Raw genomic sequence first — 22,092 nt, forward strand, 5'->3', positions numbered from 1 at the left:
CACGATACTAATTGCGTACTTGTTTACATGAATACTGCGTCATTGAAAGTTTTTCCCCACTAACTTTGTTGCAAGTTAATGACGGAGTTGGCTGAATAAAAGCTCACTTTTAATTAGCTTCGTGCATTGGAAATACCAGAAATACTCTTTGATGTTTCCAGCGAAGTAAATATTAAAATGATGATATTTTCACGTAATTTTATTGAGATGTGAGAATAAGGAAGTATGTTAGCATGTGTTAAAGATTGAGTGTTTGTGCGTGTGAATGTAGTGATTTACTGGTATTTTTTGTGTGTTATTTGCTCATAATCCTCGACACCCCTCCTACGTCTGGTTACACAGTACATTAACACGTACAAGTTGATGTACGTTTGCGTGAATGATTTTGGTGGACCGGAACGGAACATGTACGAAAGCATGAACCAAATTAGTACAGGTTCTATTTTCCGTTCATGCATTCGCACAAGTTGGGTGGTTACACGGTGCATTTTAGCGTTCATTCTCGCATTCATACATTTAGACATTAACCCGTACGTGTTAATGTATCGTGTAACCAGGCCTTTAACTGTGACAATGGAACTACTAGATTCTTTTTTCTCCTTTTTCTTGACCTTATTTTAATATATAAAATGATGTTTCCTGGAGTTTAGGTCAATAATAATAATCTATTCTGTTCATACATATATATATATATGTTTATATATATATTTCTATAAATTATATTGTTTATAAAAAAAACCCGATTGCTCCTTTTTTATGTATATATATTGTATATTGCCTAATTCTCTGCATTTTATATTGTTTCACATTTTTTTTCTAACATAGCCCTGAAGATGTTTTTAAAATAAAACGAAACATTGGCTGCTAACTTTTAATTTATTGACCTAAACTCCAGGAAACATCATTTTATATACTACTAGATTCATCAATCAACGTAATATATAAAAGGCAGAAGATATAATGATTAAAGGTAAGTAGACAATGCAAACTATGGGCCCTTAGATCGCAGTTTAACATAATGAATCAATTTAAGTATTCAGTTTAGTAATGTAGCGTTGAGATACCGTACTTTTCCGAATCCACGCGATCAGTCAATTTGGAGAGTAATATTACGCATTTTGATTGGCAATGCTGAGATGCAACTCTCAAACTATATTAATGTTTATTTATTTTTTATCCAATAACGTAAGAATACGTGGAAGAGTTCATGATTATCGCAGTGAATTGAATGAAACTTCACCGAGAATTAACCGCACATTTCTCCGCTGAGAATTCACCCCACCGATCGAAATCTCCGAAGCACTAACGCAGAATGTTCGACTTACGTAAATTTCGACTTACACAGAGTCTGCCGGAACGCATCCCTTACGTGACTCAGGGGATGCCTGTATATATTATAATATATTTTACTATAATAACATAAATACATATATTATAAAATAATCACTATACTTAGTCAGCAGGACTGGAAAATTAGCACTTCATAATATCAAATTTCGTTATTTTGAACCTTTTTTAATAAGTTGCAAAAAAAAATTTTCTTTTGTTCCCACCGTCCTTTTTGACTAAAGTGGCCTTATATTAAACATTTTCGGTGGTTATTTACAATCGAATTTTTGAAAATGCTATTTTTTCATTGGTTTTATGCTGTGAAATATTGTTAAAAATCACACAACCCTATTGTTTAAAGTTAAATACCTATCAACAATCTTAGCGCTGAAGAAATTCTCGTCCATTAAGAAGGCCGAATGCATGGAATAATCAAATCCCAATTGAAAGTTGCAATACAGGAGCCATTCTGCCCTCAATATGGGCTTGTGTATAAAGTATTGCATATATTATTGGTGATATCCTTACTACCTCTCCCCACCTCTCGTTGTCGATAACCACGGTAATTTCCCTGACCTTTCCCTGCTCTGAATCCGAATCTGCGGGGTATTTTTAACACTCCTACTCCAAAAAAATGAGTGTAAGAAATACCTTATTCACGTGTTAAACTACCAAGTATTGCTGACACAATGTTTACAAGTAGGCACATAAATAGGGGCAATGACTCAGCCACGATATTTCTACAGAAGTTATACTTCCCCTCGATTCTCACGGTAAGTTTTCAGGTGAACCCTTTCCCTCCAAAGTTGCAACATCATTTACAATACCCTGCGTGACATTCTTCATATGTTAAACTACGAAGAATATTCGATGCAATGCTTACGAGTAGGCACGTAAATAGGGGCTTGGGCCAGCCACGATATTTTTACTGAACTCCAACTTCCCCTCGATTCCCACCGTAACTTTTTAGGCAAACTCTTTCCCTCCAGAGGTTGTACTATCATTTACGATTTCACGCTTTTGATGGACCACAGTAGGAAGTGCTCATTTTTTAGCTAATTACGACAGCATAACTAGTTTTGTTTATAAATTTTTCACCATAGTTCATATAGACTAATTCAAATGCTCCTTGGGACTAAGCCCGATTTGTTTATAATTTCACAAAATGTCTTTCTTTCAAAGATTCGTTATATCGAATAACATCATGTATTCACCATGTTACGGCAATGAAATAGTTGGTCTTTGGGGTGAAAGATGGCATACAGATGCCTGGAGTGACAAGAGTGACTGAGTGGTACCCCAGAAGGGGATGGACTGCGTTTAAGGTGCCGGAGCAGGGGGTTGTATTGTTAAGGGTGCCTCGGAAGGGGAAGGGAGAAGAGACAATAGTGTGTGAAGGGACTGGAAGGGATGAAAGGAAATGTGAAGTCACAACAAGTCAATGTGCGGTGCGTACTCCACGAATGTAAGAACGATTCCAAAACAGCTGTAACAACGATATAAAAACTAAAATACAGTCCATTTTAAATCGAAGCCGAAGGTGCAACACACCCAGGGTTCCCACTCTAGCTAAATTATAAAATTCACGTTTTCTTCCAGGTTTTCACGGTCTAAATTGCGTCAAATTCACAGTTTGTTGATAAGCCATTTTAGGAAGAAATATTGAACACATAAAAATCACTGGCCGCACATTAACTGAAAATATAGCAAACGCGATAAACGCCGGGAATAAAAACGCAGCGATGAAAGTGCTCTCATGACGTCGCCTATCGTTAGCGAAACTTATGTAGGGCCGGCTAAAGGTTGTGAGTGGGAAAATGGAGGGTGACAGGGAAGTGAAGAGGTGTCTGATTTCTCGCCAGGGTTAATGATCACTTTGGCCAAAGGTCTTACAATCACAGCCTTAAGGTCGGTATGTCTTCATGGCACACGGACCAATTAATAATTGCGCTTCGAATATACGTGTGCAGATAAATGCAAGGGCAGTGTCTGCGAGTGACTGACCTTGAAATATGATCGACGAGTCGATTTTTATTTTTATCCGTCAATCGTAGATCTACAATAAAGTTTGAGAGGTTTTTAAGGTTTTACGACGAATGTCACGGCTATTTCCAGGTTTTTTTTTACGGTAGACAGAATTCATGGCTCATTCACAGTTTTAAGGTTTTAACGGTTGAGTGGGAACCCTGACACCATATGCTTTTCGCCGGGACATCAATTTCATTACGTATTATCAAAAACTTCGTAATATCCTGCTTCGAATAATCCAGAGTTTACTGTATATGATCTGAAAATTGCAATGTGCTGGCAGTTCACAAGATGGATGCCGCACAGTCCTACCTCGTTATCATTCCGGTTACATCAGAACATACTCTAATTTCATTCTCATAATCATGAGCAGAATGAAAAAAAATACAACAAACTTTGTTTTAAGAGCTGATTTATGTTCATATTAACTACCGATTGAATGATATATCGCATGACCTTGTAAAACCACACTAACTGTTTCCTTTAAGTTCAAAATGGTGTTTTTTTAACACGAAATTTTCCACTTCAATGAGTTGGCATGGAATAACTCAGTCAGTCCATGATTAGAATACAAATGGTAATTTCCACACTATTCAATTTAACACTTAACGACCTACCATGGTTCCGACACTAAGTGTCATTTTCAAAGTGTCGAAACCATTGTCGGTCGTTAAGTGTTAAATTGAATAGTGTGGAAACTATCATTTGTGTTTTTATCATGGATATAGCAATATTCCACACAATTAAGCCTGAAACGATTTTATAAACTCAGTAAGCATTAGAATTACAATGACTACATACCAGATAGCATCTTGAGGTTTTTCCAGACTTTACCCTGAGCTTCTGCCCTCACATGTCCACGACCTTTCTTCATTCTCCTGATCCTCATCAATTCTTCTGATGCTCCTTGGCAATAGGCACAACGTAAAAGGCAAAACCCATTACCTCGTACTTGACCAGGAATGAAATAACCAGGGCAGGAAGCAGCTCTGTGAGAGAAAAAGATTGAAATGCAATATGAAAACAGGTAACTCATACATGGAGACCATATAAGAGTTAAATAGCAGTGCCTTAAAGAGTTGTGTTCAAACAGCTTACATCTCATCAAAAAATTGTAATCAGAATATAAAATAATTAAACATCAAGCATCCAGCAGTTATATTGAATGATATTACTTATTCATGCCCAAAGTACTTCTATTTGGTGGAATGCATGTAAGTTCACATCAAAGAACATAATTAATGGTATGCGAGGGAAATACGACTACAGGATAAAACTAGAAAAATCATAGGAGTAGCTACATCATAAAGAAATAGATATGGAATTTTTAATGTAAAATAAACTTAAGTCAATCTTTTTAACTTTCAAAAAGTAATGCCTTAATTATACTTCTTGATGCAAGACCATAAAAAAGATTGATTACATGTATTTAAATCTTCCCTATTGGTGGACATATGACATCTAATACAAAGAGCCAGATGCAAATGCAGCAGGAGGCCAGTGTTATACATTTGCTCAAAAATTTATTTTGGTTCATGGTAGTTTCCTGGGGCCAAGAACCAGCCAGGTATACTGATCCCAAGCAATGCTCGAGGGTGACCCTTTTCCGAACCCTTCCTCGGGCTCCCAGAGATAATCCGGGTCCCCAGGGAGACGGACGTCACAGCATGAGATTACCCCTGCCGATATGACCTGTCGTTATACATTTTTTACTTTATCAATAGAGTGGTTTCGTATTATTTTCTGCCATGTGAGGTGACCTTGGGGCGAGTATGTGTGCGCCGCTGCGATGCAGGCTACTGGCCAGTGGCGGAGTACCCTGCTAGCAGGTAGCGCTTGGCGTAAATAAGGATTATTATTACCCTATCAAACAAAGGAAAATTTCCGAACTTAGATAATTTTAATAGGTGATTATAAAGAGATGTTTCCCTGAGCTCTGTGCCTCATGCATACATTGGTAATCTCAGACGATGTAAAACTCATATCTACTCATATAGAAACTAGGTCCCTGTGATGTCACGTGGAGTGGCATCGCTTGGGCGCCAATTTCTGGCCTCTTTCAAATGAGGTTAAAATTTATCATTGCCATTCGTCTACACTGGGATTTCTAAAACCAAATAATTCGTATATTATGAATACACTAATGGTTGTTAAGGAATCGTAATCAATGCATTTCGTTTTCTTTGATGAAGGAAACTACCCTATTCCAAAACTTAGAGGTGAATAAATACACCTTTCATACTCATTGCCGTTGAGAGATTAAATGCATCTTTTGGTCAAGGTTCTACGATGGAAAATAAGGATTTTACGAAAAGTGATCAAATTTACACCGATTGCCTCTGCTGAATTGGGAAAGCCGAAATTTTGTGAGGGGAGGGGGGGACGCAAAAAGCTTTTTCTCCCCCACTCCAATTTTTAGCTTGTCTATGTGTTTCAGGAATTTTGGTGACGCGGATAGGTGTTTGGCAGGGTGTGAGTTTTCGCTGACTTGCACTACTTCATCTATTCTTCTACATCTGCATCACTCCATGTGAGCCACCTTTCGGGTGTTTGGCAGGGGGTGACCAATCACCAGCATGCAGCATGTAAAAGAATCCCCACAAGTGCACTCGATTTTGTCTGCGATCTTTAAAAAAAAACAAAAATGGCGCAAAAACACCAGGATATCTGCATTTTAATGCTAGGGTACACCGGACTTATTATTTCTGTTATAATTCCCTACGTTAAATGGATTTATTTTATTTGCCTAAAAGGAATGTTTCACGTCTACTCAGACGTCTGCTCTAGCAATGCTGACAACGATTAGCGGCAGGGAAAAAAAAACCTCTTGATTAATTTTTAAAGATTCTTAAATGCTTAACCAATCGTAAATTAGGAAATGTTATTGACGGTCTATAATTGCGTATTTCATATCGCAAATTCGCAATTATTGCTGTGGCCTCACTTGTGGTTGAATACGGCCTAAGGGAACCGGAGATTTCGACATGCTTACAGATAGATAGATTCGTTTATGTGGTGGGGGATCAGCTCCCAGGGCACTTAGACCTGTAGGTCCATTGTGCTAACCACCGATAATGGAACACCCACAGAGGCCAATTTCCTAAGCGAAGGACAAAAGGTCCCCAATGGGAAGATCTCTAACTTCCTTGGGTTCTATAAAAGGTGAGCCCAGGGGGGCTATGCTCGAAATTTTAGTCGTGCACGACTTCATTGTCGTGTGCGAGTCACGTGGTACGGAGCCGAGCGCTCTGGCCATTTGGTATGCTCGAGCTCCTTGGAGACGAATGCGACTGTCTCGTGCACGACTCCAGCCGAGCGGGGACTGTCGAGTGGTCGAGACCCCTCGACTTACCCTTCGAGTGTAAGCAGAGTGCTTAGTGCTCATCGTAATGAATGCATAGTTGTTGCATGTGCTCGCAATTGAAGAGCTGGAAGAAGCAAAATTAGATGCTTAAGATTCCACGAGGTTATAATTCCGTTTTGGAAAAATAAATTTCAATTAGAACACAAGTAATTCGTGCGTTTATACCGGTTGAACAAATAACTTACAGCGGACTTAATCGACGGCTTACGAGGTTTTGTGCGGGAATCGCCAAGATCTTCGGCATTGACGTATGAAACAAAAGGAGTGCTCGTAATATATTGTAGAAGATTGTCTACATGCCATTAGCTATGACTTCGATGTGATAATTTTACTCTCCAGAAAATAATTTAATTGATAACACACTATTTCTGAGTTTTGATCAACATAATTCCAAGGCATTTTAACGCCTAATGTTTTTACGGCGCTTCGTTTTTATGCTGAAGGACCTTACCAGTCATTCGTTGGGCAGGATGAGTACACTGCTATATATCAATCTACGGCTGGCAGATGCATTACCGAAGTGACTCATGCCATAACGCGCATTTAAGGGTGCGGTTCAAGTAGTGATTATTGTTGGTGGAAAATTCTAGGATTGATTTTAACATATATTTATCTTTATGTATACTTGTGATGCTAACACGAAAATACTGAATTTAATGCTGGGTTGTATGGGTCACTTTCGACCTGAGTCTACGATTTATGGCATTTCTATGGCAGAGCGAAGTGATTACATTTAAGTGGAGAAATAGTTGATCTAAATTCAACTACAGTAAAGGACAGAGGGAATTTCATTCAGCGAAGCGAAAGTCTATAAATCAATGCCTTTAAGAAATATTTTCACGAAATATATGACAATGTTTAGAACTTTTCGGACCATGCTGACAATTTTAAATTATAATAAGACGCTAGAGACTTTGGAGCCACTTAGTTGTATGTTCTTTATACTTTAAATGATTGAATAAATACTTGAAACGTAAAAATTACGTAGTGGGAGCAGTGCTATCTTTGCCTATATTACGATATGCGTTCCAATGGTGTTAGGTATAGTACATTATCTATATTCCATCATTTTTCCGAATGTAACGTATAGCTTCGCTTTTAAATTACCTATTACAAGAGTCGATAGGTATCTTCGGTTGACTCTTGAGGTTTGGTTCCGAAATCAAATTATAACATAATTAAATTTTCAACAGAAGCGAATGGGATGCTAAGTGGGATTGATGCACTGTTATTGAAATATGTTCATGGACATTTTGATAACTTTCTACTTAACTTCAATACCCTTCGTGAGCAGCAGAGAATGGGATTTATAATGAAAGTAAAAAGAGGCAAAGAAAAGGTAAAAAAGAAAATCTAATGAAAGTAACTTTCCTACCTTCGTAAATGCCCTTGCGAGCATTCGTTCGTGGGCACAAAAAGCACCGCTACTATTGAAAATGCATCTTGCTACCACATTTCAAAAGAATGCAAATGATATCACAAATATCCTCACACTCATTGACGCCGGTACCGGTGATCACGAATATCGTTTCAAGCAATGCTGAATTTACTTCATCATACTAACCAAACACCTTACCGGGCTTAAAAATAGGTTTCTTAATTTTAAGACCATGGAGTACGCACCGTGTATTCCAACGGAAGAAAGTGGTACATAAACAGAATGATTGCTCGAAATAAGGAAACATTTAATGAATTATTCATCATAAAGCTACACACATTTCATTTCAACACTGGTAAACCTTCATTCCTTCAGTGGTATATCACAAATTTACGCTGATCCAGTATATTTAGTCCGAGTCATATCAACGCTAAGATATTTGAAGTTAAATGAAAATGGTAGCAAAATGCAAACATTAACACTTCCATGAAAATCGCACAAGAAATTGATATTAGAAACTGTAAAGTATGTCACACGAGTTCACAATCACAACACTAGCGATGATTCCGTCTATGACATCCACGTAATTTACGCTTTCGTCGACGAATGTATTATAAATGGCCATAAATGTGATTTCAAGCGACAAAAAGGTTTCCTAATTAAATAATTACCCTTTTGGAAGTCGTGGACTTACGGCGAACAATGAGGCAAACGATGTAAACAAGCCGTGGCTGAAGATGGACGTATATTGTTACAATATTAATAAAAATAATTCTGTCACTACTAATCACAAGGGTATAATCATTGTAGGCGTAGGAAAACAAGTAGGCAGAACACAAAATCCTCTTCAAGACAGTTGTACTCTAACATTCCGATATATTGAGTACCAAAAGTTAGCGATATTCCTCCGTCGACGACTGTTGAACTCTTGAATATAAACGCTTATTTACTTAGGCTAGGAAAAATCTAATGGAAAAACGGAAAAATCTCCAAACACGAACCACATCGCACCAACTGGAGTAAGAAATTGAGTCCGCAGTGTAATTAAATATCGTAAATATCTTAACTTTTTAACTTCTTTCCGGGCTGCCGAGTATTCTATGGCGTTTTCAGAGTCTCATTTGTCACAGAAATTTGCTGTTGCTATATGAAATTAGCTGTTGTTTACTTCTCGAGCGCTCGTTTCTGCGACGTTGCCACGTACCCTTCGTGTCACTCGAGCGACCTATGTCGCACTCGGCCGACTTCGTCTCATGCATACCGATCTCCGCTCGACTCGGGATACCACTCGACATCACCACTCGCTTCGTTGCCGAGCGCTCGGATAAGTCGAGCGATTTCGAGCATAGACCCCCAGGTGTCTATATCGAGTCCTCATGATTGCGGGGCACTCGCATATTAGATGAGTGGTTGTTTCTTCTCCCATCTCACACCATCTACACCATCTGAGTCTGTTACCCCCAGCAGATGCTTTTGTCTCATTACATGATAGTGTCCCGTAAGCAGGCCTACTACCGTCCGCAATTGACATCTGTTCATATGGAGAAGTCTTCTCTCAAGTCTAGGAGAGAGCTCTCGTATTAGAGTTTTTGCCTGACGTAGCCCCGGTACGCTGCGACAAGTCAAGGTCATACTGGAGAGAGAGAGAATAGTAGAAGTGAAGGCAGCAAGGGAAGCAGAAGTAGAGATAGCATGAGTCATAGTTGGGCACTCGCCTGCGTAGATAATTTTCCATTAGTCCTGCTTTCCTATAAACGCTGCTGCGCGATGGCACGATTGCGTGCTAGTTGTCTTCACGGGAGTCCCGTGTTCCTGTTTTCCATGCATCGTGGTGCGCGATCGCACACAGTGATCGCGTATCAGGGTTCCCACTCTACCTACATAATAAAATTCACAGTTTTTTCCAGGTTTTCACGGTCTAAATGTCATCAAATTCACGGTTTGTAAACAAGCCATTTTAGGCAGATATATTGATCACGTAACAATCATCAGCCGCACGTTAACTAAAAATGTAACAAGCGCAACAGATGCCGTGGGTGCAAACGCAGCAATGGAAGTGCTACCTCTTATGAAGTCACCTATCGTTAGCAAAATTCATGTCCAGCTAAAAGGGTGTGAGTGGGAAAATGGAGAGAGCAGGGTGGCAGGGAAGTGAAGAAGTGCCTGATTTTTTTGCCAGGGTTAATGTCTTCCAATCGCAGGCTTAAGGTCAGTGTGCTGTCATGGCACACACGGACCAATTAATAGTTGCGTCTCGAATACACGCGTGCAGATAAATGAGTGGACAGTATCTGCACGTGACTCGGCCTTGAAACATGATCGAAGTATCGATTATTCTTTTAATCTGTCAATCTTAGTTCTACAATCAAGTTTGAGAGATTTTTTTTAAAGGTTTCATGGCGAAATTCACGGCTATTTCCAGGTTTTTTCACGGTAGACGAAATTCACAGCTTATTCACGGTTTTAAGGTTTTCACGGTTGAGTGGGAACCTTGCGGATGCGCATCCCGCAGCAGTTACATCCCGGTCTTGTGCTAGATGCGACTACACTGCGTGGTGCCTGACAGCAAGGCCGTAGCCAGGGGGAGGGATCAAGTGGGATTGATCCCCCCCCCCAAAATGAAAAAAAATTAAATAGATACTTTATGCTCGCTTGGTGCTCACACGACGATATTATATAGCGGTGCATGGACATCCAGTAGTCCAATGCGACTCAAGTCAATAATTATCCAAGCAAATTTGTAGGTGCAGTGTGTGTAGTTGTAGTGCAGTGTGTGAAAAAATAGTGCCATGAATTAGTAGAGAGGTGAGTGACTTATGAGCCTCCTGAGGGACCGCAGAATTGACATCGACACCGAGGAGTTAATTCATTTGGTCGCTGCAAAAAAGCTAGAAGGCTAAATTCAATTTTATAATATTTTTATATTTTCCTTTAAGGGTTTATAATAAATATGTATATTAAACCGTATACGCTATTTTATTTATCTTATAAAAATAATTTTATGTTTGTCTACTATTCCACAAACCCCCCAGGAAAATATTTTCTGGCTACGGCCTTGCCTGACAGTGTAGTTTCCGACATCGCGCAGTGGTTTGAAGCATTCGAGAAAACACCTTTCCGAATCAGTGATCTTACAGCCACGGATACGTAGCTTTTGGAAACCAGGTATGACACGGAGCAGTAGGAATATGAGTACAATCAAGTTTTCACAGATAATAAACATCGCGGTCAGGATAAAAAAAGCTCTTAATGATTCTGGAAAGCAATCTAAAATAGCAGACGATGGGCATAAATAATGGTCGCGTTCAGCAGACTCAACAGTTGCGGAACCAGTGAGACAATTTCTGCTGAACGCCCTCTGGTAGGTCACCGGTGTTACTTATCAGACGCCATTTTTTCCACCGGATAAAATCACCGATCACTGGTTGGAACATGTTGAGAATCAATATGGCAGGCAGCACGTCTTCTGGTGCTATAGTTGCAAAAAGATATACGTACAGAGGAATGACATATGAAATTCAGGATACTGAAGAAAAACAAGTAAAACTGGCTTCACGTTTGTCATCGACTAAGTAAGCTATCGTCCTGAAAACGAGGGACTATCCTTTCGTAATAGTTTTCATTCCGCGGCCTATTTCTTCTGAGGCGTACGGCTTAGGGATTTCTCCTAAAGAATCTCGTCTCGCGTTGAATTAAACCGAACAAATTGTTCACCGTATCATCGTCTCCTGCAATTAAAATCGCCAGCGCTTCTACTGGAATCACATTACCGCCCAATTTGAATTGTTTCTGCTATTTGGTCACGTGACTGACCACTGTTCAGCAACCGTTCAGCAGATCGCAACCACCGGTCGCTCACCGGTGAGGGATCTCTTGATCCTGGTGTGTGTCTGCTGAACGCGACCATTATTTCATCATTTGTTTTATATGAATTATTATTCGTGCTGCCTCTCCTCATCATTAGCCTGGATAGTCAGGAGTATGCTATACAGACTTTAGACACGATATTCTTACTTATTAGTTAATGATATCACTCCCTGTTAGCAGATTTCTGATCCTAATGGCCTCAGCTCTGAAACCGAAACAACTCAACTTGACAATTGCAATGGTACTCGAAGCTCTTGAGTCAAGTAATAACTACTCAAATCGAATCAAATTTTCAAGTACTAGCATATCCCTAAAATACCAATTACTTCTATTACCTTACTCACCATGGCCAATATGATTTATGGTCAATTGTAGTAATTATTTCAGTTCTCCGGAAACATACAATACCACACTTTACCATTAACACTACATAATATCACCTTACCTCCTGCCAGTTCCAATTCCATTACATATGCTCATCTTATCAATAATATACAGATAGCGACCAATATCTTCAAATTTGGTGACATTTCTGATCTCATCGAGGGCCAGTATCATGTTGCCAAAAATAACCTATAAAAAAGAACACCTACTATAGAATGACATTAGCAAGCTACGAAACATTCTATATATGGGTACGTGTATGTGTGTATGTATATAGGTATATATTTATACAGTAGATTCCAGTCAATTGGGACATATCAGGACTTGTGCACTTTGCCCCAATTAAGCGGCTGTCCCAATTAGGCGAACTACCCTGTATATGAGCATAAACAAACGCTGAAATGATAGAAAGAAGAGTAAATAATTTTTATAACGCAACAAAAGTTTATTAAACTATTAATTTGGTCAATAAATCAGCGAGTTTAGTTAATTTATTTTGATTTTTAAGAATTATAACAATTTAGTTAAAAATATTTTTCACAGCCTGGGGCGACTCTGAATGAATGTCTTTTACTAAGTCCTATTAAAGAAAAGTCCTAGCCTCTTGCAGATAGTATAACTACAAGAGCTTTCAAAATAGGGCAACAATAGGAACATTTGTGAAAAATAAGAGTAGATCAAAGGAGGTATTTATAAAAAAAAAATAGGTATTCTGAAAACAAAAAATTTTAATTTTGTCGCGAGTACAGAGTGTATGTCGCCGACTCATGGCCCAATAAAGCGGCATGCTGTCCCAATTAAGCGGAGAATACTCTGGGATATTCCTCTATTGGGTTCTGTTCTTCAAGATCTGCCCCAATCAAGCAGCTTCCCCAAGTAACCGGTGGACCCATTAAACGGAATCTACTGTATATAGCAACTCAGAGGAAAAAAAAATGTTTTGAATAATACCCACCTTAACACTCAAGTTCTCATTCACAACTAATCTTTTCTCAGCCTCCAACACTTTGCCTACTTTCCAGCAGGCAAATACTAAACGTTTTTTCCTCAAAACACCCAGGGTCCATGAATTACTTGGTAGTGATATGCGATGAACATCCCTCACAAGTGCTTCAATATCCAATGACGAGGAACCTTCCCCCATTCTTTTGTCAACTGTCTCGGATGGAGAGAAAGCAGGCCTGTTGAAAACAGCGAAGAATAGGTCATTAATCTCAATATTTAGTAAAAGAGAGAATTGTCTGGTGAGTTTAAAAAAAAACAACAAGTTGAAAGCCAATATGAATCTCAGCCAAAAATGATTGCAACGAATATTAAATAGGCATCTACAAAAAGCTTGCATTAACGAGCTATGATTTATAAGTAAATCAAATTTTATTCTGCAAAAATAATATAATTTTCATTTGATAAGAGAGAAATAGACGCATATTTTGACTCCCCAGAGTAAGGCATAGCTTTGGTGACATGCATCTTCATTGTTGTCCTATGCTAAAGCACATCAATATCCACTGTCACAATCTTTTTTATTGAACATCAAATTTCAAGTTTAATTTTGAAATGGATATTAGTCCATTATTACACGCAATGGCACACAGAACCAGATGCAATTGATTCATATAAAGCTTGCAATGGTGAATTATTCAGTCATCTCTAGATTTGCCTAATAAAAAATCCAAATTGACAAATATTTTTATATAAAGCCTCAAGAAAATATTAGAAAACTGCTCAAAGTAAAGAGAATAAATCAGTCCAATGTAGTATAAGTTTAATTCATTTTTATGATAAGACACTCATGGTGACCATAGAGCAAATGATGAATTGGCTTCCATCTTTGATGCATAGGATGAAATAAATAGCAACATCAAAAATATTATATTCAAGGAGACAATACCGTGATCAATGAGCAATTACATAGTGCTATTCATAGGGAAATGTGAAAACTGTCCATTTCAGACAAATAAGTTTGAAAATTGGTGAATTTGCAATTCTAATTTTTTCCCACTTACTTGGAATAACATGCGTAAAAGTTATTTGTTGGAACACTAACAAATATTCACTTTAAAAAACTGCTTGAGAATAAATTCACAACCACGGTAATTTGAAAAATAATTCCATGTAGCAACTAATAAAATGAGCATAACTTGTTTCTAAGTTCACAATTAAATCATTGTCAACATCATAATACCTTATAAGATTGTGTAAGAGGCGCACCCCTATTTTGAGGATCGAAGCTATAAAGAAAAAAAATTTTGTGACATTTTTTTAATCCTATCGTGCAGTGTTCCAGACGTATGCCTGGAATTTCGACAGTTATCGAAATGTCCTCTTTCAGTACTATTTGAAAGAGGAAATTTTGATAACTGCGGCGGCATAAGAGGGAGTAGAAAGAGTTCCGATCCTCTCTTTGCATACGCCATCGCTCTACGTTGCTTGTCCTACTCACGAACAATTTTGTTTAAAAGCTCTCGCAGGAGTATTGCAATAGAATTGCAGCCGTGGAAAATTTTAAGGCAAAACACGACAGGCAAATGGCATGAGCTTTCCCAAGATATTGAACAACAATCGGGGCAATCTCAGCGCCATAGGATTGTAACCACGTCGTAGATTTAAGGCCCCTTGCACACGCACCGATTTTGGACGGCCGGTAAAATATCGGCCGTCCACTTTCCAATAGTGAACAATGGGAGAGCATTGGAGCTTGCGCACGTACCGACCACACGCTGGTACCGGCAAAATGCCGGTTAGCTGCCGGCTATTGTCACTGTGGATCGCCGACGCCGGCTCAAAAACTTAGCAACGTATCGTTTGACCCGTAAAAATCCGGCGTGTGTGCAAGCATCGCTTCGCCGGTAAAATATCGGCCAATATTTTACCGGCCGTCCAAAATCGGTGTGTGTGCAAGGGGCCAAACGGAACTACACACGGCTCTCCATCAGCTAATGCCTCTGCCGTTTTTTTCCTTTCCGAGACTCCACAGGAAAATATCAAGTTACAGGGGAACAATGGAAACGTGTTTCATCCCTACCCCATTCCACCAACTGGCCTTTTTCGTCTACCAGGTTCAATTCCCCGAGTTTCCGGAGGTCAAATGCTACGTGAGTCACCTTCTGAGCTCGAAGATATCCCGATATCTTTCAGCAATTGTATGACACGCACTAGGTTCTAAAAAGAATTAGACCTAACACGACGTATATCTTACAGCATTTAAGTTTTTTGAGCTCTAATTGATTTACACAAAGATTTATAGCTAAAATAAGGCTACTAATATCCAACATAGTCCAAACAGCACAATTTCGGAAGAAACAAGCGTAGCATAAGCGCATTCAAACAAGACGAGATGGACTGGAAACTCAGGCAACGCAAACTGCGTATATCACATTGCTGCGCCTTCGCCCCTTCGCTTTAAAGGCAACGACGTCACATGCAAGATCGGACGTGTTCTTCCCTTGATCCTTCGCTCATAGCCTTGTAGCTTGAAATACAGAGGGGAGGGAGCGCGCTCCTTCCCCTCGACCTCTCCTTCAGCGCTCTTCACTTATAAGCATTTCCAATTTCTTCTATCCACCATTAAGTCCAACAATGAGCACACTCGTTCGAATTTTTTCAACCGCAGGTTTTGACATCAATATTACTATATGCAGTATAAATGCCGCGGGATGCCCACTCATGGCAATAAATTTAGCGCGCGCTCCGGAGCGAATCACCCCGCGCGATCTTTTCAATGTTCACCTCTGGGGTACCGACGTGACGGCGCGATGCTTGCAAGAAATTCAAACAGGAGCATTTTAAAAATACGTCACTAAGGGGGAAACTCCCCTGCCTGCCGCTTGATTTTGACCCAGGGTTTCAGATGACTGACTCATGCTGAAAACCAAGGCCACTCAGTTCCCCTTGAACTTGCAACCGGTGAAGGGGAGGGGGGGGAAGATACGAAGTTTGTGTAAGAGGCGCACCCCCATTTTCGGCTGCAATATCTGGGAAAAAAGGTGCGCCTCTTACACGCGCTTATACGGTAGTTAGCAAATAGCAGTTAAAAAGAAATAAATAATCTTCTTTTTGATTTACTTCATTTAAAATCAATTATCTTCAAATCTTGTGTTAAAAGATAAGATCTTTTAACCCTTAACCAGTGGCGTTAAATATTTGTTACACTACCAGTGACTATTTGTTTATTCACAATAAAACAAAAATTCATAAAACGTTGCAACGGCATTTTTTTTGTTACGTTTAATTTTTCTTTGACTTCTCCACTTTTATAAAACTTATATTTAATATAATGCATTCCCACTACGAGCAAAATTTTCCAGTAAAAATTGTTATTTGAAACAGGATCAAAAAACTGATACCAAAAACACTTGAGTTGTTATTATTAACGTACTTTTTTAAATTAACTGCTTAATTATCCATGATATGAGACTAAAAATATTTCCATACAAATCATTAATAATATGTAATTATTATTATTGTTCTTGAAAGATCACCAGGAATTGTTTTTAACAACTTTTTGAATCATTTCCACCAGCATTACATTTATCTGTTTTTCCAATTCAATGACGCGAGGTCTCAGAGACCACTACTAAAATTCATTTGCAAATTTTCAGATATAAATAATAAGAACGTTAAATTTTAAGAGTGCTACGTCCTTATTATGCAAAATTATGACGCTCACGAGGATTATAGATATTTTGAAATAGCAATTTTGAAAATATTCATAACTTTAGAAACCCAGCAGTCTCCCAGACCGCACGTCACCGGTTGAGGGTTAACACAGGCAGCAGATTTTGCAAGCATTAGCAGGAAATTTTTGTGAGAATTGATCTTCTAGTGAATAACAATTAATTACAGTACTAAGTCACCTACAGTGTAATTTTTTGGGGATCAACTCATCATTTTATCAAAATTTTTCGTTTACAAAAACATGCCATGAGAATCATTGCACATAAACGTTACAAATTTCCCAGCAGACCAATATTTAACGACATGCTTATCCTCATGATTCCGCATGTATATATATATAGTTAACTATTATGTATGTTAAGAAAAGCCTAAAAAATTATACTTTGAATAATAATGTACATAGTAATTATACAAAATGTCATTGTGATACACATCATAATTTTGTACGAACAAATGTTGCTAAAAGGGGTCCCAGAGAAATGGGCATAATACTTTTTAATAATTTCCCTGCTGATATTAAAAATGTTAATGATGATATTTTGCTTAAAAATAAGTCGAAAAAACTCTTACTAAGAAAAATGTATTATCCAGTTGAGGGATATCAGGATGATGCTCTTCAACACTTCAATGTAAATATGTGTACAGGGTAATATACTGTTTGTTATGTTGTACTGTTATATGTACTGTTATCAACATATGTATGTATATATTGTATTACCTGACGTGCCTTATATCTGGGACATTATTTAATGTACAAGATCGCTGGGCAAATAAAATAATAATAACGAGCGTGCTGCGCCCGATCCCAGCCGGCTTCCCCCGCTCTTTTCAATGCAGGTCCACAGAGGGATAGGCGCGTTTATAATTTTAAAAGGCAGGGTCTTATGTACAAATTTAATTGGAATGTTCATGCACAAATTGAGGTCAGAGGACCTCTTTAAACACAGCATTGGAAGTATTTACACAATCCTCTGTTAAACGCACATGATGACTCATACTTATATATCAACAGGAGACTTGAATGTGGAATCAGCCGCATTTTGATAAGTTATTTAAAGAATGCGAGATATTGTTGCAAATGAACAAATGTATCAGTTTGACCGCCGTTAACGTCAGGAATATTTACTTTTTTTATTATTTAAAATCAATTTTAGGAAACAATAGCAATATATAGGAAGTAAGATATGCCGTAGCATTTTCTCTGATAAATTCTGCGCATTTTGGTACCTCATTTGTAGAGTTTGGTTGCGTATAAGTTGAGAAAAAGGTATCTATAGAGTAGAAATAATATAGAAGATAGTACTCGTACACACCGGACAAAGTCCTCAGGTGGGGGACTGAGGAGGCGCAGAGGTGTGGCTAAGGAGCGCCACTCTGGAGGTGGTGCCCAATCTTCAATCTCAGCCTCCTCCCCCGATTCCACGTCACTATTGTCCACAGCACACGACTCGTCACACACACCCTTCTTGATTGCTCCCTCTGGAGAATGCTTTCCTTCCGGATGGACTCCTTTTTTCCGCAATACCTTTCTCTTCTTCTCAAAATGAGACAGAAACCAACAATTAGCAAGGATCATCTGCAAATTAGATGGCCTTCTGACAAGCAACACTGCAATAGGGTAGTTTCCTTCATCAAATAAAACGAAAGGCATTGAATGCGATTCGTTACCCACCATTAGTGTATTCATAATATACTAATTACTTGGTTTTAGAAATCCCAGTTCAGACGAGTGGAAATGGTCAATTTTAACATCATTTGAAAAAGGCCTGATTGGTGCACATGCGATGCCACTCCACGTGACGACACCGGGACCTAGTTTCTATTCGAGGAGATAGGAGTTATACAACGTCTGAGATTACCATGAATGAGGCACAGAGCTCAGGGAAACATCTCTTAATAATCACCGTTTAAAACTGCCTGAAGTCTGAAAGTTTCCTTCGTTTGATATGGTATTAATAATCCTTATTTATGCCAAGCGCTACCAGTTAGCAGGGTACTCTGCTACCTGCTAGCATCCTGCATCGTATCAGCGCTCAAAGCCTCGCCCCAAGGTCACCTCACACGGTGACAGAGGGAACCAGAATGACGTCACACAGGGTTTTCCTGGGGTTCATTGGCCGTCACGTTTTCGCACGCTTAAAATTTTCACTTTTCTTTTAATCGCAAAAAATAGATATCGTCATTAAATAATCTAAAAGCGTGAAATACGTACTCCAGGAGTAATAACCTTTCGATTTAGGCAATAAAAAAATATTAAGAAACCACCCTATTGACTTCAACACTAACTCTCCACAAAAAAAATTTTCAAAAGCCTATTACGAAAGTAGTTTTATTTTTTGATAAAATTTGATTTAAAACTATGAGATTTCGGTGTTAATCTTGGGGAAGTTATTATATTATTACAATGCTTGCATATTTCTAGGCAATTTATAGTTTTTTTTCACATTTCGTTATGCATATGCTTTTATTAAGCATTTTACATAACATTTAATACAATATCGATTGTAAAAAATTTCTAACAAAACAAATGAAGGAAATGGTTCAAGTTGTGTTAATATCATAGAGTGAGTAACAGTGGCCTCATCTGAAAGCGGCCTGAATTTCACGGCACCGAGCCGTGAACGGCACCCAGCAAAAATTTGTTTCGTCTGAAAGCGGCTTTAATGTAGCACTGTCTGTATTTCACGCCAAAAAGGAAGGCCGGATTGATATAGGTGCTGTGATGACCGCGGTAGCTGTCCATGTGCCGTGCTGTCCCCAATGGCCAAGTGGCGTCAAGGGCGTGATTCGACACGGTGCCGTGCTTTCAAATTACCATAAGTCTGTAAGGATATGTATCTTCAAACAAGTAGGATTGTGCAGTTGATGGCACAATGCCGTCGATTGCTGCTGTGGTCAGCACGGCACTCATTTCAATTTGGCCCAATGTTTTGCCATCTACGGCATGAAATACACCCAGTACTACCTTGAGGACACTTTTGGACGCCTTGACTTTTCAGCAGCCACCGTTCACAGCACGGAGTCGTGAAATTTAGGCCGCTTTCAGACAAGAAGACTGCATTTCATGGCGATCGGCGATATCGCAAAAAGAATTTAAAAGTAGAAGACAATAGACTATTCCTCAACAGAACCAATCCTTACAATCATAGACCTTCCCATTTAATTTTGAGAGAATTTCAAAATTTTGGAACAAATGTGTCCGTTGGGTGTTTAAGGGTTTGCAATATGTTGTATCAGCCCCAAGGGCTTTTTTACTGTTTTTTTTCCTAACCAAGAGGGGCAACAAGCCAGGATGACGGCAGTTATTGAAGGGTAGCGGGGCAATGTGGTTGTACGCTCGAAGCATGAACCATGTCATTTTCGTGTAGTGTATTAATAATAATAATATGTTTTATTCGCCCTAAAGACCAAGGTAAATTTATCAAGGTATAAAGCATGTCAATCATAAACATAAGTTACTTAACAAAACATAAAATCAGTCAACACATATACCACATAATCAAAAATCAACAATCAAAACAGAGAATAAAAAAACACATTGTAAAACATATCATCAAGCCCTTCCTTTACTCACATAAGTATTCCTCCAAAGAATATTAGGAACGTAGTAGAAGGAACCTTTTTAACTGCATTTTAAATGCATTAAATTTTTAAATACTTTTTTATATCAGGAGGAAGTTTGTTGTAGAGTCGTATCCCCATTTCCATACGGCCAAGTTTGTTAAAAGAAAACATGGAAAGAACTGTGCTCATGTTAATTTCCCAACAGGTTAAAAATCTGTTTAATCTTGCTTGCACTAATTATATAATTCCTACCTGGCATTAACAGAAATTAAATTAAAAGATCACACAAACATGAAGGTACTTTTACCTTTACCTTCTTGTGCAAATGGCCAGATAGTTGACTGGACTTGGGTTTCCTTAATATTTTGTTCTGCAATCCAACTCTGCCAACTATTTCCTCTTCATTATCTAGTGTAGGTGAATCTTTCTCTGCTTTTTGGCAATTTCGACATTGTTCCGCTGAAGTTTCTTTCTTAGCAAAGTCTTTAGGAATGGTATATCCCAAACACTTGGGGGATCTAAAAAAAGAAAGTACAATGGACAAAAATTACCTAATAATGCAATGCACATAGCATAAAACCCAAGTTAAAGTAAGTCAGCCCTACCTGGAACTTTGACAAATATTTAACTGGTCAATCACAATCAGAAAAGCTCCAACTTCTGCAAGGCTGCGGACTTCCTTCATGTTGTTCAATATGCCATTAACGCTCCCAAAATATATCTGTCAGGAAATAATGGTGCATTAATTTCCTTCATTAGTAGAAACGTAAAAAATACTTACATGATCAACAACTGACCTTGACTTGCAATTTTTCATCTATCAAAACCCTTTTCTTTGCTTCAACCGTTTCACCATCACTCCAATTGGCAAATATCACTTGATTCCCTTTCAGAACACCAACAGTCCACATATCTGATGGGAGTACAATATTAAGGGCTTCTTTCATGAGCACTTGAAAATCAAAGATCTCAGGCTCCACCATGCTTGCTTCACTATCCTCTGCACTATCACCTTCCATATCACTGATGGCACATTCCTGGGGGTCAGGCGATGCAAATGGATCTTCAGTCCGACAACCTTTCTTTTTCCTTGAGGAATTATATACATCCGGCGGTGGAAAAATTGAGGGAACAGCATGCTTCTTCAGCGTAAATACTTTTTTTTCAATTCTATGCACTTCACCCCCAGGAAGACCTTTAACCTCCCAATATTTATCAATGTCATCTTCCTTAAAATGTAGTTCACACACAACATCCGTTTTGACAAAACGACGGTCTGTCCTACCAATGGCCTTATCCCAGAGCGGCACAAGGTTGAGGTCCTGCAAATGAAAAGGTACACAAGAAACTTAACTCAACAATTACTCAACTTAAAGCTTGAATTAGAGGTTTTACTATGCTCTGTATGCCTCCAGGTATCAAATAAGTTTCAAAGATTCTCCGAACATCTCATGCTACTGACAAAAATGATTTCCACAAATAGTTTTTTTGACCAGGGTAC

General features: G+C 38.6%; 1 protein-coding gene across 3 annotated transcripts in view; it reads right to left on the bottom strand.

The window, feature by feature from the left end:
* LOC124162252 overlaps positions 1–22,092 on the bottom strand; it is a 38,214-nt gene that overhangs the window by 2,117 nt on the left and 14,005 nt on the right. For 2 of the 3 annotated variants that reach the window (XM_046538722.1, XM_046538724.1), the window contains 7 exons: positions 21,389–21,913; positions 21,197–21,312; positions 20,899–21,109; positions 18,341–18,561; positions 13,306–13,531; positions 12,412–12,539; positions 4,159–4,346 (listed from right to left, as the gene is read on the bottom strand). In XM_046538722.1, the coding sequence (XP_046394678.1) occupies positions 4,159–4,346; positions 12,412–12,539; positions 13,306–13,531; positions 18,341–18,561; positions 20,899–21,109; positions 21,197–21,312; positions 21,389–21,913 (1,615 nt within the window). The remainder of the gene's footprint in view (positions 1–4,158; positions 4,347–12,411; positions 12,540–13,305; positions 13,532–18,340; positions 18,562–20,898; positions 21,110–21,196; positions 21,313–21,388; positions 21,914–22,092) is intronic. The other variant, XM_046538723.1, reaches the window with a different exon arrangement.

This window comes from Ischnura elegans, chromosome 7, assembly GCF_921293095.1.
Source record: "Ischnura elegans chromosome 7, ioIscEleg1.1, whole genome shotgun sequence".
NCBI classification, from domain to species: domain Eukaryota; kingdom Metazoa; phylum Arthropoda; class Insecta; order Odonata; family Coenagrionidae; genus Ischnura; species Ischnura elegans.